At 47.3% G+C, this 13,149-nt stretch overlaps 1 protein-coding gene across 2 annotated transcripts in view; it reads right to left on the bottom strand.

Annotated features, from left to right (window-relative positions):
* The window catches only part of GRIP2 (glutamate receptor interacting protein 2), a 77,819-nt gene that overhangs the window by 48,214 nt on the left and 16,456 nt on the right, over positions 1 to 13,149 (bottom strand). For both annotated transcript variants that reach the window (XM_082768241.1, XM_082768242.1), the window contains exons 2-7: positions 8,332 to 8,412; positions 5,507 to 5,642; positions 4,561 to 4,706; positions 1,669 to 1,755; positions 1,295 to 1,370; positions 651 to 796 (exon numbers count right to left, since the gene is read on the bottom strand). In XM_082768241.1, the coding sequence (XP_082624367.1) occupies positions 651 to 796; positions 1,295 to 1,370; positions 1,669 to 1,755; positions 4,561 to 4,706; positions 5,507 to 5,642; positions 8,332 to 8,412 (672 nt within the window). The remainder of the gene's footprint in view (positions 1 to 650; positions 797 to 1,294; positions 1,371 to 1,668; positions 1,756 to 4,560; positions 4,707 to 5,506; positions 5,643 to 8,331; positions 8,413 to 13,149) is intronic.

The following is a 13,149-nucleotide window of genomic DNA, read 5'->3' as shown; positions in this document are numbered from 1 at the left end:
GTAGCTAATAATAAATACTTTCCCTGAGCTTCAAACTGAAAATCAAATGGAAAGGAAAAAAAAAAAAAAACAAAAAAAAACCACTCAAAGTTGGTATCTACTGTGTAGATCATTTTTAGAAATACCCATCCTCTGCCCTCCAGTAAGTTCTGTCTTTTGGGGGTCAATCAGTTGGACACTCCTCGTTTATTGCAGAAGCAGATCTGAACTGAAAGTTCTAAGAAAGGGAATAGCTCTAGAGTTAAACAGGGTCAAAATTCAGAACCAAAGCCACTGCCACTTCAAGTCAATGCCTGCTTGCAGCTCATTGCCCTGCTCACATTTAATACCGGTATTTGCAAGGCTGGCAGAGTACCAACATTCCAATCCCCTTCAACCCTGACTTCTCCCATGTCCTCTTTGTCTACATTAGAAATTCCTCCTTTTCCCCTTCTAAAATCAGTCGACACTCCCGTCGAGACATGTCACTGGATAAGGACATTTCAAATACCTCCAACTAAGCCGCCTTTGAACTCTATCCCCTAGCCCATGCTGGCAGCACAGTGCTCAGCAACTTTTGCGCTGAAACTGAGTATCCCAGTTGCTGCCCCCAGTCTTGCATACTTTCCAGGCTGTCAGAGAAAATGCCACCCCAGCCATTTTGGCCTTACCCATGATGGTCACATCATACTCTATCTGGAAGAGTGCCTCCTGGCTGCACTGCCGCAGGATATTGAGGGCGTCAGCGTGGGTCATGCTGTGCAGAGGAATCCCATCAACGCTCAGCAGCCTGTCCCCAATTTTCAAAGACCCTTCCCTGTAGGAACCAACAGGCAAAAATTACTTTTTTTTTATTATTTATATATTTTTATATGTGTGTGTGGTTATATATAAAGTAAATTACTTTGATCCTGTAAGAGTTGAACACTCCCTGGGACAATAGCTTGGGTTATTTATAGTGTCAGGCCCATCACATTAAATTAGCAGCCTGAGAATAGATAGGCTGCCTCCTGCTTTCTAATATAGCAGCAGCTCTTCATCTGCACAGGGTTAATTAGGTGGCTGCCTCTGAAAGAGGAGTTTCTGGTGTTTAGGTCATAAACCTCACTGTATCTGGTGCTCATAGGCCATGCTATGAGTACCAGATCCAATCTGCCTGCACACCACAGACCCCACACCACCTCTGTAGCACCACAGCAACAGCAAGAGAGAACTTGGGGTGTCACCAGCAAGGAGGACAAGAAGGACACATGTCCAAAAATGTGGTGAAAGCTGCCCGTCTGTCTTGTGAAAGCAGATATTGGAGGAGCATTACCTGTCTGCTGGGCCACCTGGCCTCACGTAAGTGAGCACCAGCGGTCTGGACTTGTGCCAGTCTTCATGGGCTCCCCCTGTAAGCAAATCGGGAAAGCCGTCAGTCACTGGAGGTTTCGAAGTCTGAATTAGAGTGCTGCGAAAGTAGAGACGTTTATCACACAACAGCTGACACAGCTTGAAAGCAATGCAAAGAGTGCCCTAGATTAGGCAGCCGGCAGTCCTTGAAGGCTGCACGAGATGCTCTCCAGGGCACACTTTTGTTTCTCATCTGAGGTTTATGACATTCACTACCTTTCTTTTCTCTTCCTGCTTCCCATGTCACCTCTGCCAGTGCTTGTCCCCACATCATTTCTCACCGAAGAAGCCACTAACCTCGTAGCACAAAGCCAAAGCTGTTGCCTTCCTTGTAGAGGGACACCTCGATGGTCTTGGGAATAATGCCAGCACTACTCTCCGGCACTAAGGGAAGAGAGAGAAGCTTGGTTATCCCACACAAGTCTTTTCCATGCCACTCTATAAAATAATATCACATAACACCATTAAAACAAAAATCCCTGTCTCCAGATTGTATTGTGCCTGTTTGGAGGCAAAAAAAGTACGAGCCAGACACATGTACCTTCACTAGAGCCAAGCATCATGTTTTGGGATGACTGGACCAGTTCAGTGTTGTACATCTCACCTCAAATTTGTCTTGGATAATACTCTGACATTCAAGTAAAACCCTCTCGTTTATCAACCAGCTTTAATGTGTTCAGCATTACTCAAAAGCCAGAAGCTTCTGCTGCAGATGGAAACTTATTTTAAAAAAAAAAAAAAAAAAAAGAGCAGCAGCAGCAGTGTAAGGACAGCCACTGGCTGACCTTAAAGAAAATGAAAATCCCAAATCCTCAGCGCAAAAGGTTGAGTGTTTTTTTCCCTTTCCTCCCACATTTTGACTTTAAAAAAAGATTAAGTGAATCCCTTAAACTGATCCTAGGGCAATTCAGTAATGTTATGTTAAATACACAGTACTGTTTAATGTACAAAAGTAAAGAGAAAAAGAAAGAAAACTGTTGCTGTCTCTTGCCGTCCCCTGTTATTTAATGATTTATTGAAGTACTGCTGTGAATATGAGACAATTTCCCAGCCTTCTCTGATGGTACAAGGCATTTTAGCTTAGTCTGCTCCAAAAAGATCAATTCCTAATCTTCAAAAGAGAGAAAAGACCAGGAGCTCGACTTCAGCCTGGCAAGTTGGAGTGAAAGACACCCCGAGCACATCCAGCCAGCCTTTCCCTTTGGCTCGGAAGGGATTTTTGAAACCACTTTCCCCTCTGTCCTCACAAACCACACCGATTCTCACTGCCAAGCTCCCCAAGGACTTGCAACATGCCCCAGTTAGGGTTAAACTAATCCAGAAGATGCAGAGCTGAGGCATGGTACCCCCTCGCAGGCAGGCAGCCCTGGGGACAAGGCCAAATAAACCCCCAAAGCAGCCCCCGCACATCCTGCACAGGATGCTGACAGGGATGCAGCCTCAAAATACTTCAGAAGGGAAAAGCTTGGGGCACAGGCAGATGGGTGATACATACCAAGAAAAGAGCATAAAGCGTCCCCAAATGAGTTAGGAAGCTGTCCAATTTCTGTCCTAAGCAGCCAAGCATGAAGTTCTGCAGCAGCCTTTGGTAAGAGCAGTGGGAGCAGGGAAACCTAAGCTGGTGCTAATGCAGGGCTCGCTTTATTCATGAAAGCGATGATGTGACACAGTGGCCTGAAAACTAGACTTAGACTCGCAAGGTCTCTTCCAAAGCAGGAAATTACAAACTGGGGAGAAAAACTGAAAGCCACAAGCGCAAGCTATTGAATTGCACTATCCTTCTGGTTTTTGCCTGGGGAGAGAGAGGCGAGTGCACACAGCAAGAGCAAACCTTCAGCACAGATAAAAGCACACGAGCAACCAACAATGAACCGGAGCAAGGCAGTAACGGACGAGTCCCTGTACTCTGCAGTGCTTCTTTGTTTGGATGAGTCATAAACAACATCAATAATCTCATCTGTCAGAAGTCACTATTTCAGTGGGTTCTTCCTGCTCATTCAGAACTGGAGACATTTTGCGTCGCTGCTATTGATTGAGCCATGCGGTATTGGCACTGCTCCTTAGCTGCTAAGGACAGCTTATCAGATTCCTAATAGCCAGCCTCACAGCTACGCAGAAAGGTTATTAAGAGTTGCCATCTCTGCATGGAAAAACTGAGCCATAGGGTTCTGTGGTTTGGGTAAATTTATGTATTTATTTATTTAATTTATCTGTGGTTTGGGTTTGGGTAAATTTATTTATTTATTTACTTTTACCAGGGCTGTATGCAAAAGCTAACTAACGTTTCCAGCAAAACAGAGGGGATGAAGAAGAGATTCAAATAATTCAGATTTGTTTTTTACTTCTTAGGGCTTTATATGGTCATCTATATATTCAGTATCTTTCATGTAAAGGCAGCAGCTACAGCAAAGCTATAAAGTTTAAGATGGGTTGCTACCTGGGGTAAAATGTTTCGATTTCATTAGTTGTGCTTTTGCCTTTTTTATTTTTAGTTTTTCTATTTCTTCTGCCCAGTCATACTCTGATTGACCCTCTGAGTAACTGAGTGAGTAATAACCAGGGAGATCATTTTCACAGTGATGACTGTGATGAAAAATTGTACTGAGGTATTTATTTGTTACAATCAGACCAAAGAAACCAGGGCAAAAGCACAGTCTCCCACATCAGGTCACAAGCCCTGTTTATGAGATCTGGGCCTGCCAGCCTCTGCCAGGGGCCCCTTAGCTCGAAGGCAGATTGCTTCAGCTTCCCTTCTGAGAACACCAAACATTTCAAAGCATCTTGAGGAGTAACTGCACTTGCTGCAGTTCAGAAAAGAGGATCTGGCAATATATGCTTAAAACTGAGTAAAATCTCCCGTAGCCACGCTCCAAAAGGGAAAAAGAAAAACAAGCTGAAGGAGCATCAGGAGGCAGATTGGCCTGTGCTACCAAGTCACTCGGAGGCAAGACAGATCTAATCAGCCATCTCCCGCCGGTGTGCATGAACGGGCACCCACTGTGCTGGAAAAAGCACTCTGCTCTGACCGCACGCAGCTCTGCAACATCCACCGCGAGCAGATGAAGGCAGAACATCACAGTGCCCCCGGACATCGCCTCAGCCACGATGGCTCAAGCACGAGCAAGCCCATCTGCACCCCGGGACAAAGCGTGGCCAAGAAAAGGGAGCAGCATCGTCAGAGGCACCCACCGGCTGGCGGCAGCTCATACTCTACTTCTAGCACTACCCTTTCGCCCACGTTTTTCAGCAGGCTGATGATCTCGTCGTGCCGCAGCTTGGTCAGGTTAATGCCGTTCACCGACTTGATGTAATCCCCGACGTTCAGCTGGTCACTTCTGCCAAAAAGGAAAGAGAAAGCAGTGGTAGGACACACAGTGTTACGCTCAGGCTGAACGTGCCTGGTGAACCTTTGGTAACTGCCAAGATTTTGTGAACAAGCCACCAGCATCGGGCTGATCTTAGCTGTCTTATTGCATGTGCCTGCTCCCAGAGAGAAATGCTAAAATCCAAGCGATCTATCTTTCCCACTGGCAAGCGTTCAGAGCTGTACATACAGTAACAATCGCTGTACATGCATTCACAACCTCTCTTTTTGTTGCTCAATTCCCGTTCACATAGAGCAATCGGTCAAAGAGAAGCCTACCAAGAGCTGTCTGAAATAAAAATCCAACAGGAGAAAAGAAAACATCTTGCCTTTTGCCTGTTTTCTACAAAATTGTTCAATTACCCTTTCCCTTCATCTGCTTCTTGGAGCCTTTCTTCTCCCCTTCCTTTTCTGAGCCAGTCATGTTACTTACACACTCAGTATTCAGAACAGATACAATATTAAACCACTTGGCTTGATCAAGATGTATTGTACCATGCAGCTCTCCTGACAAGGCTGCCTAATTTCACAGAATCCCAAATATCCCTACAGAAAATTTCAGAGCATAATTGCACAGAGCATGGGAAATAACTCAAAATAGAAGACATTCGACTTACTGAAGCAACAACTTTGCATTCTGAGATGTGAAAAAAAAAAAAGAAGCCGGGTGCCAATTATTTTAATTATAACCATACTCGTTCAGGAGCTAGAACATGCAACTACTCCCCTCCAGCTTTCCCATGCTCTCTGTGCCCCATTTCTGTTTCTCACCTTGCTGCCAGTCCTCCTGGCCTCAGATTGGAGACCCTTGGCTTTCCATCTTTGTCCGTGCCACCCGAAATGGTTAACCCAAGGGTGCTTCCTTCCTTCTTAATCAGCTCCACGATGGTGACCCCTCTGAACTCTTCTGAAAGATCAGGAATAAAGGCAAGCCCCTCAGTGGAAGGCACATTCCTCCCAGTCCCAAGGAAAGCCTTTTCCTACAGGTGGTGGGAGAGCAGACCTGCGATGATTTATACCGTTAGCAGGAAGAGGAAACTTTTCTTTGAATTGGAATTGTGAAAGAGAAGTGTGCCTGGTGGACCTGCAGGAGTGGTGGGAAAGCATTGCATGCGGGTCTGGCAGGCAACACCAGGCAGGGCAAGGCAGGGGAGTGAGGGCTTGTGAGAGGACGAAAACGCTGTGTTTCCAGGGTGCTGGGAGCCGGGCAGAGCCCCAGGGAGATTACCTCAGGAGCTATGTTTTATACGGACCGGGGTGGGTGTTTGGAGGGCTGTGTGGCAGTCACAGTTCCCAGGCAGGAGGATGCTGTGGAGCTGCAGTAGCTGCCTGGATGGACAGAATAGGGTGGATCTTAAATACTGTGATTTAAAAAACATCCTGAGATATCAATGAAGTTGGGAGGTAAAGAACATAACGTAGGGAGGGGTGGGATCCTGCCGTCAGCAGGGGAAGGAGTGGGAGGCACAAACTTCAGTCATTCACAGCAGCGTCTGCACGATCTGCATCTGGTCCATGTCAAACTTCTTCCATGCCAACCACATCTACATCTGCAACTGAAGCCACGAGACACACACAAACATAGCGTATGGGCAGGGTTAGGTTTAGGGGATGCACACCCCATGCCTGCTGCACCAGCAGCACTCCTCCATTTGCTGCAGGCAGTGTGTTTTACCTCCCTTTAGTCCAACAAGACACGCTTGCTTCTCCAACACCTAGAATCAAGCCTGACCTGATGCCAGCTTTGATCCCATTACAGCTCACCTCTGGGCTTTACAAAAACAGTGTCCCTAAACTATTTGAATTTAAGGAATTAACGTGAAGGAGGGGAATGAGCTCGTGGGAGAGCCAGCAGCAGCCCAAGGAGAGACCAAGAGCTCGGCTGACTTGGCAGAAGGCAGCTCCACGTTAATCCACACGACGGCACTCGCACTCTGCTCAGAGGCCGACTAGCCCCGGGACAAATGAGATGACTTTCATGCCTTGCCAGAGCCTCCTCTAAGAAGCTTTTGCAGAATTTGTCTACAACATGATCCGTCCACCTCCACTCTCGCTGGGTACTGAAAACCCTCACAGATTTACAGCAGAACGCCAGCCTCCCTCACGCAGGGCAACCTTCTCCAAAGCCATGCAGGAGGAGGCGGTGATGGGCACTGGCAGCAAGTGGACACAAGCAGTGCCATGGCTGTGGAACAAAACTCATGCTGCAAATGACCCACGAGCGCTCATTCACACAGCAAGCCCCACAAGGCTTAAAGGGAATGCAGAGCAAGGCAGGTTGTCTTAAATAACACACTGACATAGCAGATCTGTGCTCATGCTTCCCCTCTCTGTCCTCTTTCACTGGGAGAAAACACGTGTCGTTTGGCACCACGGTGCCTCACCATTAGCACACTGTTCCTTGTGTAATGCCATAGTGCCTCAAGAAATTGCACCTCACTACATCCTGCCATGTGCTACCTGGTTTGTGCAGCACTTCCAAGAACAACCCGTGCACTTGATTAACACAAGTGGAGAACCTCTTTGCAATCTAGCACCGGTCTGGAAGGCTTTCAGGCACTGCTGGGTCCCTTTTTAACTGGTAACGGCAGCTTGTTGCGGAACAACAGGTCCATAATGTTCCTGCTCTTTAAGCTCAACCAGCTTTGACCCCTTGCCAACTCAGTAACTTAGTTCTCCATTCACCAGCCCAGGATCCCAGGGGTTGCCAGAAACTTTGTGGGGCTCCCCACCGTGCTGGAAGGAACGCCATCCGGCACCATCCTGCAGATTTCCTCTCAACTGCAGACGTGACTGATCAACACAGATGGTGCCGCGAGGGGAGATTATTAGCTCTTCAATGGGGTTTAATTTTGATCCTTGAAAAGTGTTTAAAATGAGAACTCCCAGAGTGCAATTACCCATTGTTGTGGGTTCAAGGAGAAATCACTGCTCTGGAAAAAAGCAGGTTCCTGGGATCAATTTATCAAGGTAAGCAATAAGGGACGTCAGCCAAAGCCTCCATAAATCTTCTGCTGCTATTGAAGACTCACACAGATGTGAAAGTGAGCTGGTTAAGCTGGATCTGGTGCTTCAAGACATGGCCTTTAAGTGCCATATGAGTAATCTTGGGTTTCTTCTATTGGCATTTATGCCTAGATTTTGCTGTTCAAATGGCAAAAGGGCCCTGTTGCCTCCCCAGGCTCTGCAACATGCAAAACCAAACCTGAGTCATTAATGGTCAGAAGACAAAATCAAGCCCTGAGCTTTATTAGGAAGGAGACGAGCTGCCAGCCTCCCCTTGCCCTGCAAGCCTGATGTGGCAGCACTTCCTCCCTCTCTCCTTTGCCATTATTTTCCTCTTTGCAGGTGTCAGCTGAGGGCAGGAACTGATCCTTCCCCAGCTCACTGTGACCACCATTAACAGCTCCTCAGTGGACCACAGTTGCACCAGGCCCGTACCACTCACTGCACTGGCTACTGCCATCCGTTTCTGCCCTCCAGCAAAAGCCTTGCTGTTAGATACACCAAAAAAGGGGGGTTACTCTTTTGGGGTAAAGCCAGGTAAAGCGTAATGCATGCCCCGAAGTGTTGGAAGGGTCGGTCCCCTCCTTTACCTGGGATGCTTTGCCTCCTGGAGACCAGGGCTGCGTCCATCCCACCGGAGTCCTTGCTCCCCTTCGAGTAAGGGCCATCATCTGGGGGCAGAGCAAACACAGAAGCTGAAATTAGTGTCAAAAGCAACAGACAACAGCAAAACCACAGCACTGCAAAACGTTCGTCCTTGTTGACACTGGAAGTAGGATCAGGACCTCATCACAGACTGTGGAGGAGAAAAATCACTGCCAGCCCTGGCTTCTCGCTGCGTCACGGGGGCTCTCCAGCCTTTTAGAGAGGGAGGCAAAGAAACGAGGCAGCAGTGGTGCAATAACATTATCTGATTTATTCCTCTGGGAGCTAATCCGTTAGGAGAGAACGAAATTTCCTTGCTCCTGTAATTATGTGGAACAGCTGAGGACAGGGAGAGCCGTGGCATTAGTCTCACAAGTTTTAAGCCTGTCATTATGCTTGTGAAGAAACTTATGGTCTCTGGAAATGGAGTTATACATCTGGACACTAACAGGGCTCTAAATCACTACACTTGAACGAAATTGCCTATTCTTATAGATCCCATTATTTCAAAGTCACATTTTCCTGCTGCTGTTCCAGCCTCTGTACAGTACAGAGAGCACCTTCTCTTAAGTGACTTAAAAAAAAAAAAAAAAGGCAGAAGAAGCAGAAAATAGCGTTATACACTGCAAATGCAGTGTGGCATGATTTGAAATTTAAATGTAAAATATTTCAATATCTCTGTATTCTCCTGTTGGAAGACACCTATCTTGCAGAGAGGTTATTTGCAGAGAGGGGAGCATGCCTCTCCACATTTAATTGGTATATATCTAAAACGTCAGTTTTTCTGGCATTTCCTAAAAAGCTGGGACTTCGTCAAGCAATAATTTCCAGTAACTACACAGTATCAGATAATTCCCGTTCTCAGTGCCCACATTCCTGGATTGCCCTTCCCAATCCTCCAGTAGCTGTGCAGGTTTACAAATTGTCCGTGGCAGTTTAAATACAGATTACCAAAAAACCCAGCCACATGCTCCTGTCCACAGCCCTCCAGTAACTCCTATTTCAGTTACTGAGGAGTTTTTGTCTCGCTGTGTACAAGGGGAATAACAACTTCTGTTCCTTGGTCTGTACACAGACCAAACAGAACAGCCCTCTGTCCCCACAAACAGACAAATGATGGCGTAAACTGAAGCATGTGGGTTACACTGAAACGCCAAGAGCTGGAGTTTACTCAAGGGTTTGAGCATTTTTAAGAAGTGAAATGAAACAAATTTCCATGTAAGGTAGTTTCCAAAAAGGCAAAAAACACACACATGTATTTTAATTCTTGATGCCCCAGCCGAAGGAACTTCACAAGTTGACAAAACTCAGTGAAACATTCTGGCTGACCCAAACCCGTATTTCTAAGCACAAAAAACTTCAGCTGAAAAATAAGCACCCTTCAGTTTTTCAACCCAAGTTGAGCAGCCCATAGGGGGATAACATGGATGTTCAGACCTTAGATTTTTCTCCCGTGTCAGTTTGAAGGCTTTTCCACCAGCATTAAACTGAAGATTTTTAATAAAGCAAGAATCAGCACTTGGCACTAAACCATCACCAAGCAGTGCCAAGTCCAACAAACACAACCGTGGTACCCAAGCAGCCAGGACCTCTGCAAAACGAGGGGAGAACAAGGCTCTGCCTTTCAAAAGGAGGAGAAAACACTGTCCTGACCGTGGAGATCTCTCAGCATGACACAGTGCTGACAGCGAAACCAACAGCTATGGCTTGGCTGTAACAGCAAGAGCCAAGTCAAGGCACTGACTTCAGATGGGTGCTGGTGCAGCCTGGCATCAGCTCTAGGAGCAGAAAGCCTGAAAATTAAATTTGCATTGTAACGGCAATGGCCTTTTGGGTGATGTGGAAGTCAGGGACAAGGTTAATCTGGGCTTAATGACTCTGGAAAGTTTAATTTACTCATGGCAGCTTGGCTCCAGCATGCGAGTTTTTAAAATAAAGCGAAGCCACCTGCCATCTCCTCTTCTGTAGATGTTCAATAACAATAAAGATTCAGAGCTTTTACTCTCTACCTGTGTTGGCCATGTTCATTTTAATTTCTCTCTCCAGCAGGTTTTCCTAATGTCCTGCCTTACCCTTGCTGTCACCCCATGCCTTGCACAACTGCAGAGTCAGAAAAGCGGGATGCTTTGGGAGTACACAGCAGGCATCCCCCAGAGGAGCAGCAGGACGCCGATCCCACTGCTGCCTGCACACTCCGCTCAGCCCAGCAGCCATCACCTCCCTTCACCCCTCTCCCAAGTGCAGGAGCATGTTGGAGGAGGAACCTCAAAACAGCAGCTCGGAACACCCAGCACGAGGCTGCTTTTTCAGCACCGGAGCTGGGTCTGCAAAAGGCACCTGTAAAATTCCCTGGGACCCTCGCTTTCCATGCAAGAGTGCTGCCCTGGGTAGCACACCTGAGGCAGCAATGCTCCGAGGATGATGGGAACCCAGCGCTCCCGGGGAGCCACGCAAGATGGTTCAGAGCCAGCTGCATAATCTGTTGGCAGAGGGAAGCAGTCAACCATCTGCTTCGCATAAACACACCGCCCTGGACCAGACAGCCACCAGCGCTCCTCTGCGCTTCGCTTCCCCATCTCAACCCCAATCCCTATCGATACGAAACCCCGTTTTGCTGCCTCCCTCTCGGCCCAGGCACAGGCAGGCAGACGTGGCTGCCACTTCAGCAAGCCAGCAGCTCGCCCATGAGCCACCCGTTCCCGCTGACAGCCCAGAGCTGGGACCCACGCTGCCGGCAATTTGCACCGAGCCCCCCGCGTCCTCAGCCGCCGGCTGGGCTGGCGGATAATTAGCACCACGGCTCCCCTTCCCTTATCGCTTCTCCCTTCCAAATCCAGTTGATTATGCTAAAAATATTTGTGGTTTTTTTTCACTCATTATCTGGCTAAAATGTTTGAAGAGGAGAGGAAGCTGCCACATGCCACCTGCCGAAGTGCGAATTGGCATTTGCTCGCATTAGCATCCCCGCCGCGCGGCTCTTTGTTCATTTTCAGCCCATTTCCTGCTCTGCCACTCAAGCTGGTATTAACGGGGACACTTTGGGGGGGATTACTTTGGGTTTTAAAAGAAGGAATTCCAGCTCCTTTTGCTCTCTCCCTGTCATTTCCCCTGCCTAGCACAGAACCGCCTTGGAGGGAAGGCAGCAGCCTCTCCGCTCAGCCGGCCCAAAGGCAGCGCCAACCAAAGCACTGAAAATTCATGAATCTCTCCAATCCCTAAAATCAGAAAATAATGTATTTTTTTTAAGCCTGTGCAGATTCTTTTTTTTTTTTTTTTTTTTTTTTTTTTTTTTTTAAGCAATCCATGCTGGAGCCATTAGAGGTACATTTTTCAAGCTTTTTCTCTCCCACCACGCAGGCCAAGTTTTTTCCAAAGAAAATATTCTGTAATGAGTGTTTTCAAGCAGCGGTGTTGGTGCCAGCCCTACACCTGCAAGAAAAGCTCACCAGGTACATAAGACTCTCAATAAAACTGAGTGCACAACACTTTCCATGCACTGATCCCATAAGGGTCTGTGTCAATACGGGAAAGTTCCCCTAAGTTCTTTTTTTGTCATTTCAGTGACCTCCTACCAGCAGGGAGAGGAGAGCTCCTTGCCCCTGGCCCTACACACACAGCCCTGAGATTTCCTTCCCTGCAGCAAGTGTTGTGGAGTTGGAACATATCTCATACAGTGCCAAAAAAAAAATGAGGAGATAATCCCACCTCGTTCCCTCAAAAACAAACTTGACAGGTGAAGAAGAGAAGGAGAAACATCCCCTGGCTTTTGCTGAAGTTGCAGCTTTCCCTAGTTGAATTCCCAGTGAGACGTGAGCGCAGGCACCAGGATCCTCTGTCATCAGACACATCTTAAGCCAACCTCTGCAAAAAAATAAGCTTCCTCGGAAAGAGCACTGATTTAGGAGTTCATTATCCCTGCCTGTGGGGGGAAAAAGGAAGGGTTTTTCATTTAGAAGAGTTATTAGTCTGTGTTATTAACACAGATCACTTCTTAATGAATATCGTCACCGGCTAAACAAGGCTCTGGGACAATTAGGCTTCCTGTCTGCCACTTGTTCGGATTCCTCGATCGTATGAAGACAGTTCCCGCAGAGAAAGTGCATTAATCTTGTGGGAAGACCAAGAGGTAAAACTTCCCATTTGTTTAATGGAAAAAAGACAGTTGGAGACAGTTATTTCACCATAAGGTAATTGCACTCCTTGTTTAGAGAAATGAACACTAAAACAGCGTTCAGAACCAAGTGCTATTCATGCTGACGCAAGCCAGTATTTTTTGCTAGAATAAAAGCCCAGGGCTGGAAGCAGGAACCCAAATGACCAAAACTAAGTGGGATTTGATCCATTTTGAGGAGTTATTTCTGCAAGTCAGAGGAGGAATTCAGCTGCAGACAGATAAGGAGCAGTGAGGGGTGTGTGAGAGGGGGTCAGGTAGCTGGTGACACCTCCAGCTGCAGCCTCCTGGCTGCTGCTCTCCAAGGCACGGGGTTTTTAAGTTAGCTGAGTGCCTGAAGATGCAGACATGGGCTTGAAAAATAATTAGAATCGTCTATCCGTACCTTTAGGCACCTTTGGGTTTGGTTTTAAGGCTCTATGCAACCAAAGCTCCCTCTCAGGGGACGTTGGGTTCTTTCAGCATCACCGTGCGGGTGGGGATGGCTGCGCTAGGTCTGTGTGAGAGCAGCACGGCGGTGGCTGCCCATCTCCCACATGCTTAGCACTTACCACAAGAGGAAAGCAGGCACAAAGAGGCAAGGTCTTGAAAA

The sequence above is a fragment of the Aythya marila genome (assembly GCF_965140915.1).
Source record: "Aythya marila genome assembly, chromosome: 10".
In the NCBI taxonomy this organism is placed as follows: Eukaryota; Metazoa; Chordata; class Aves; order Anseriformes; family Anatidae; genus Aythya; species Aythya marila.
This window is presented reverse-complemented; position numbering and strand designations above follow the sequence as displayed.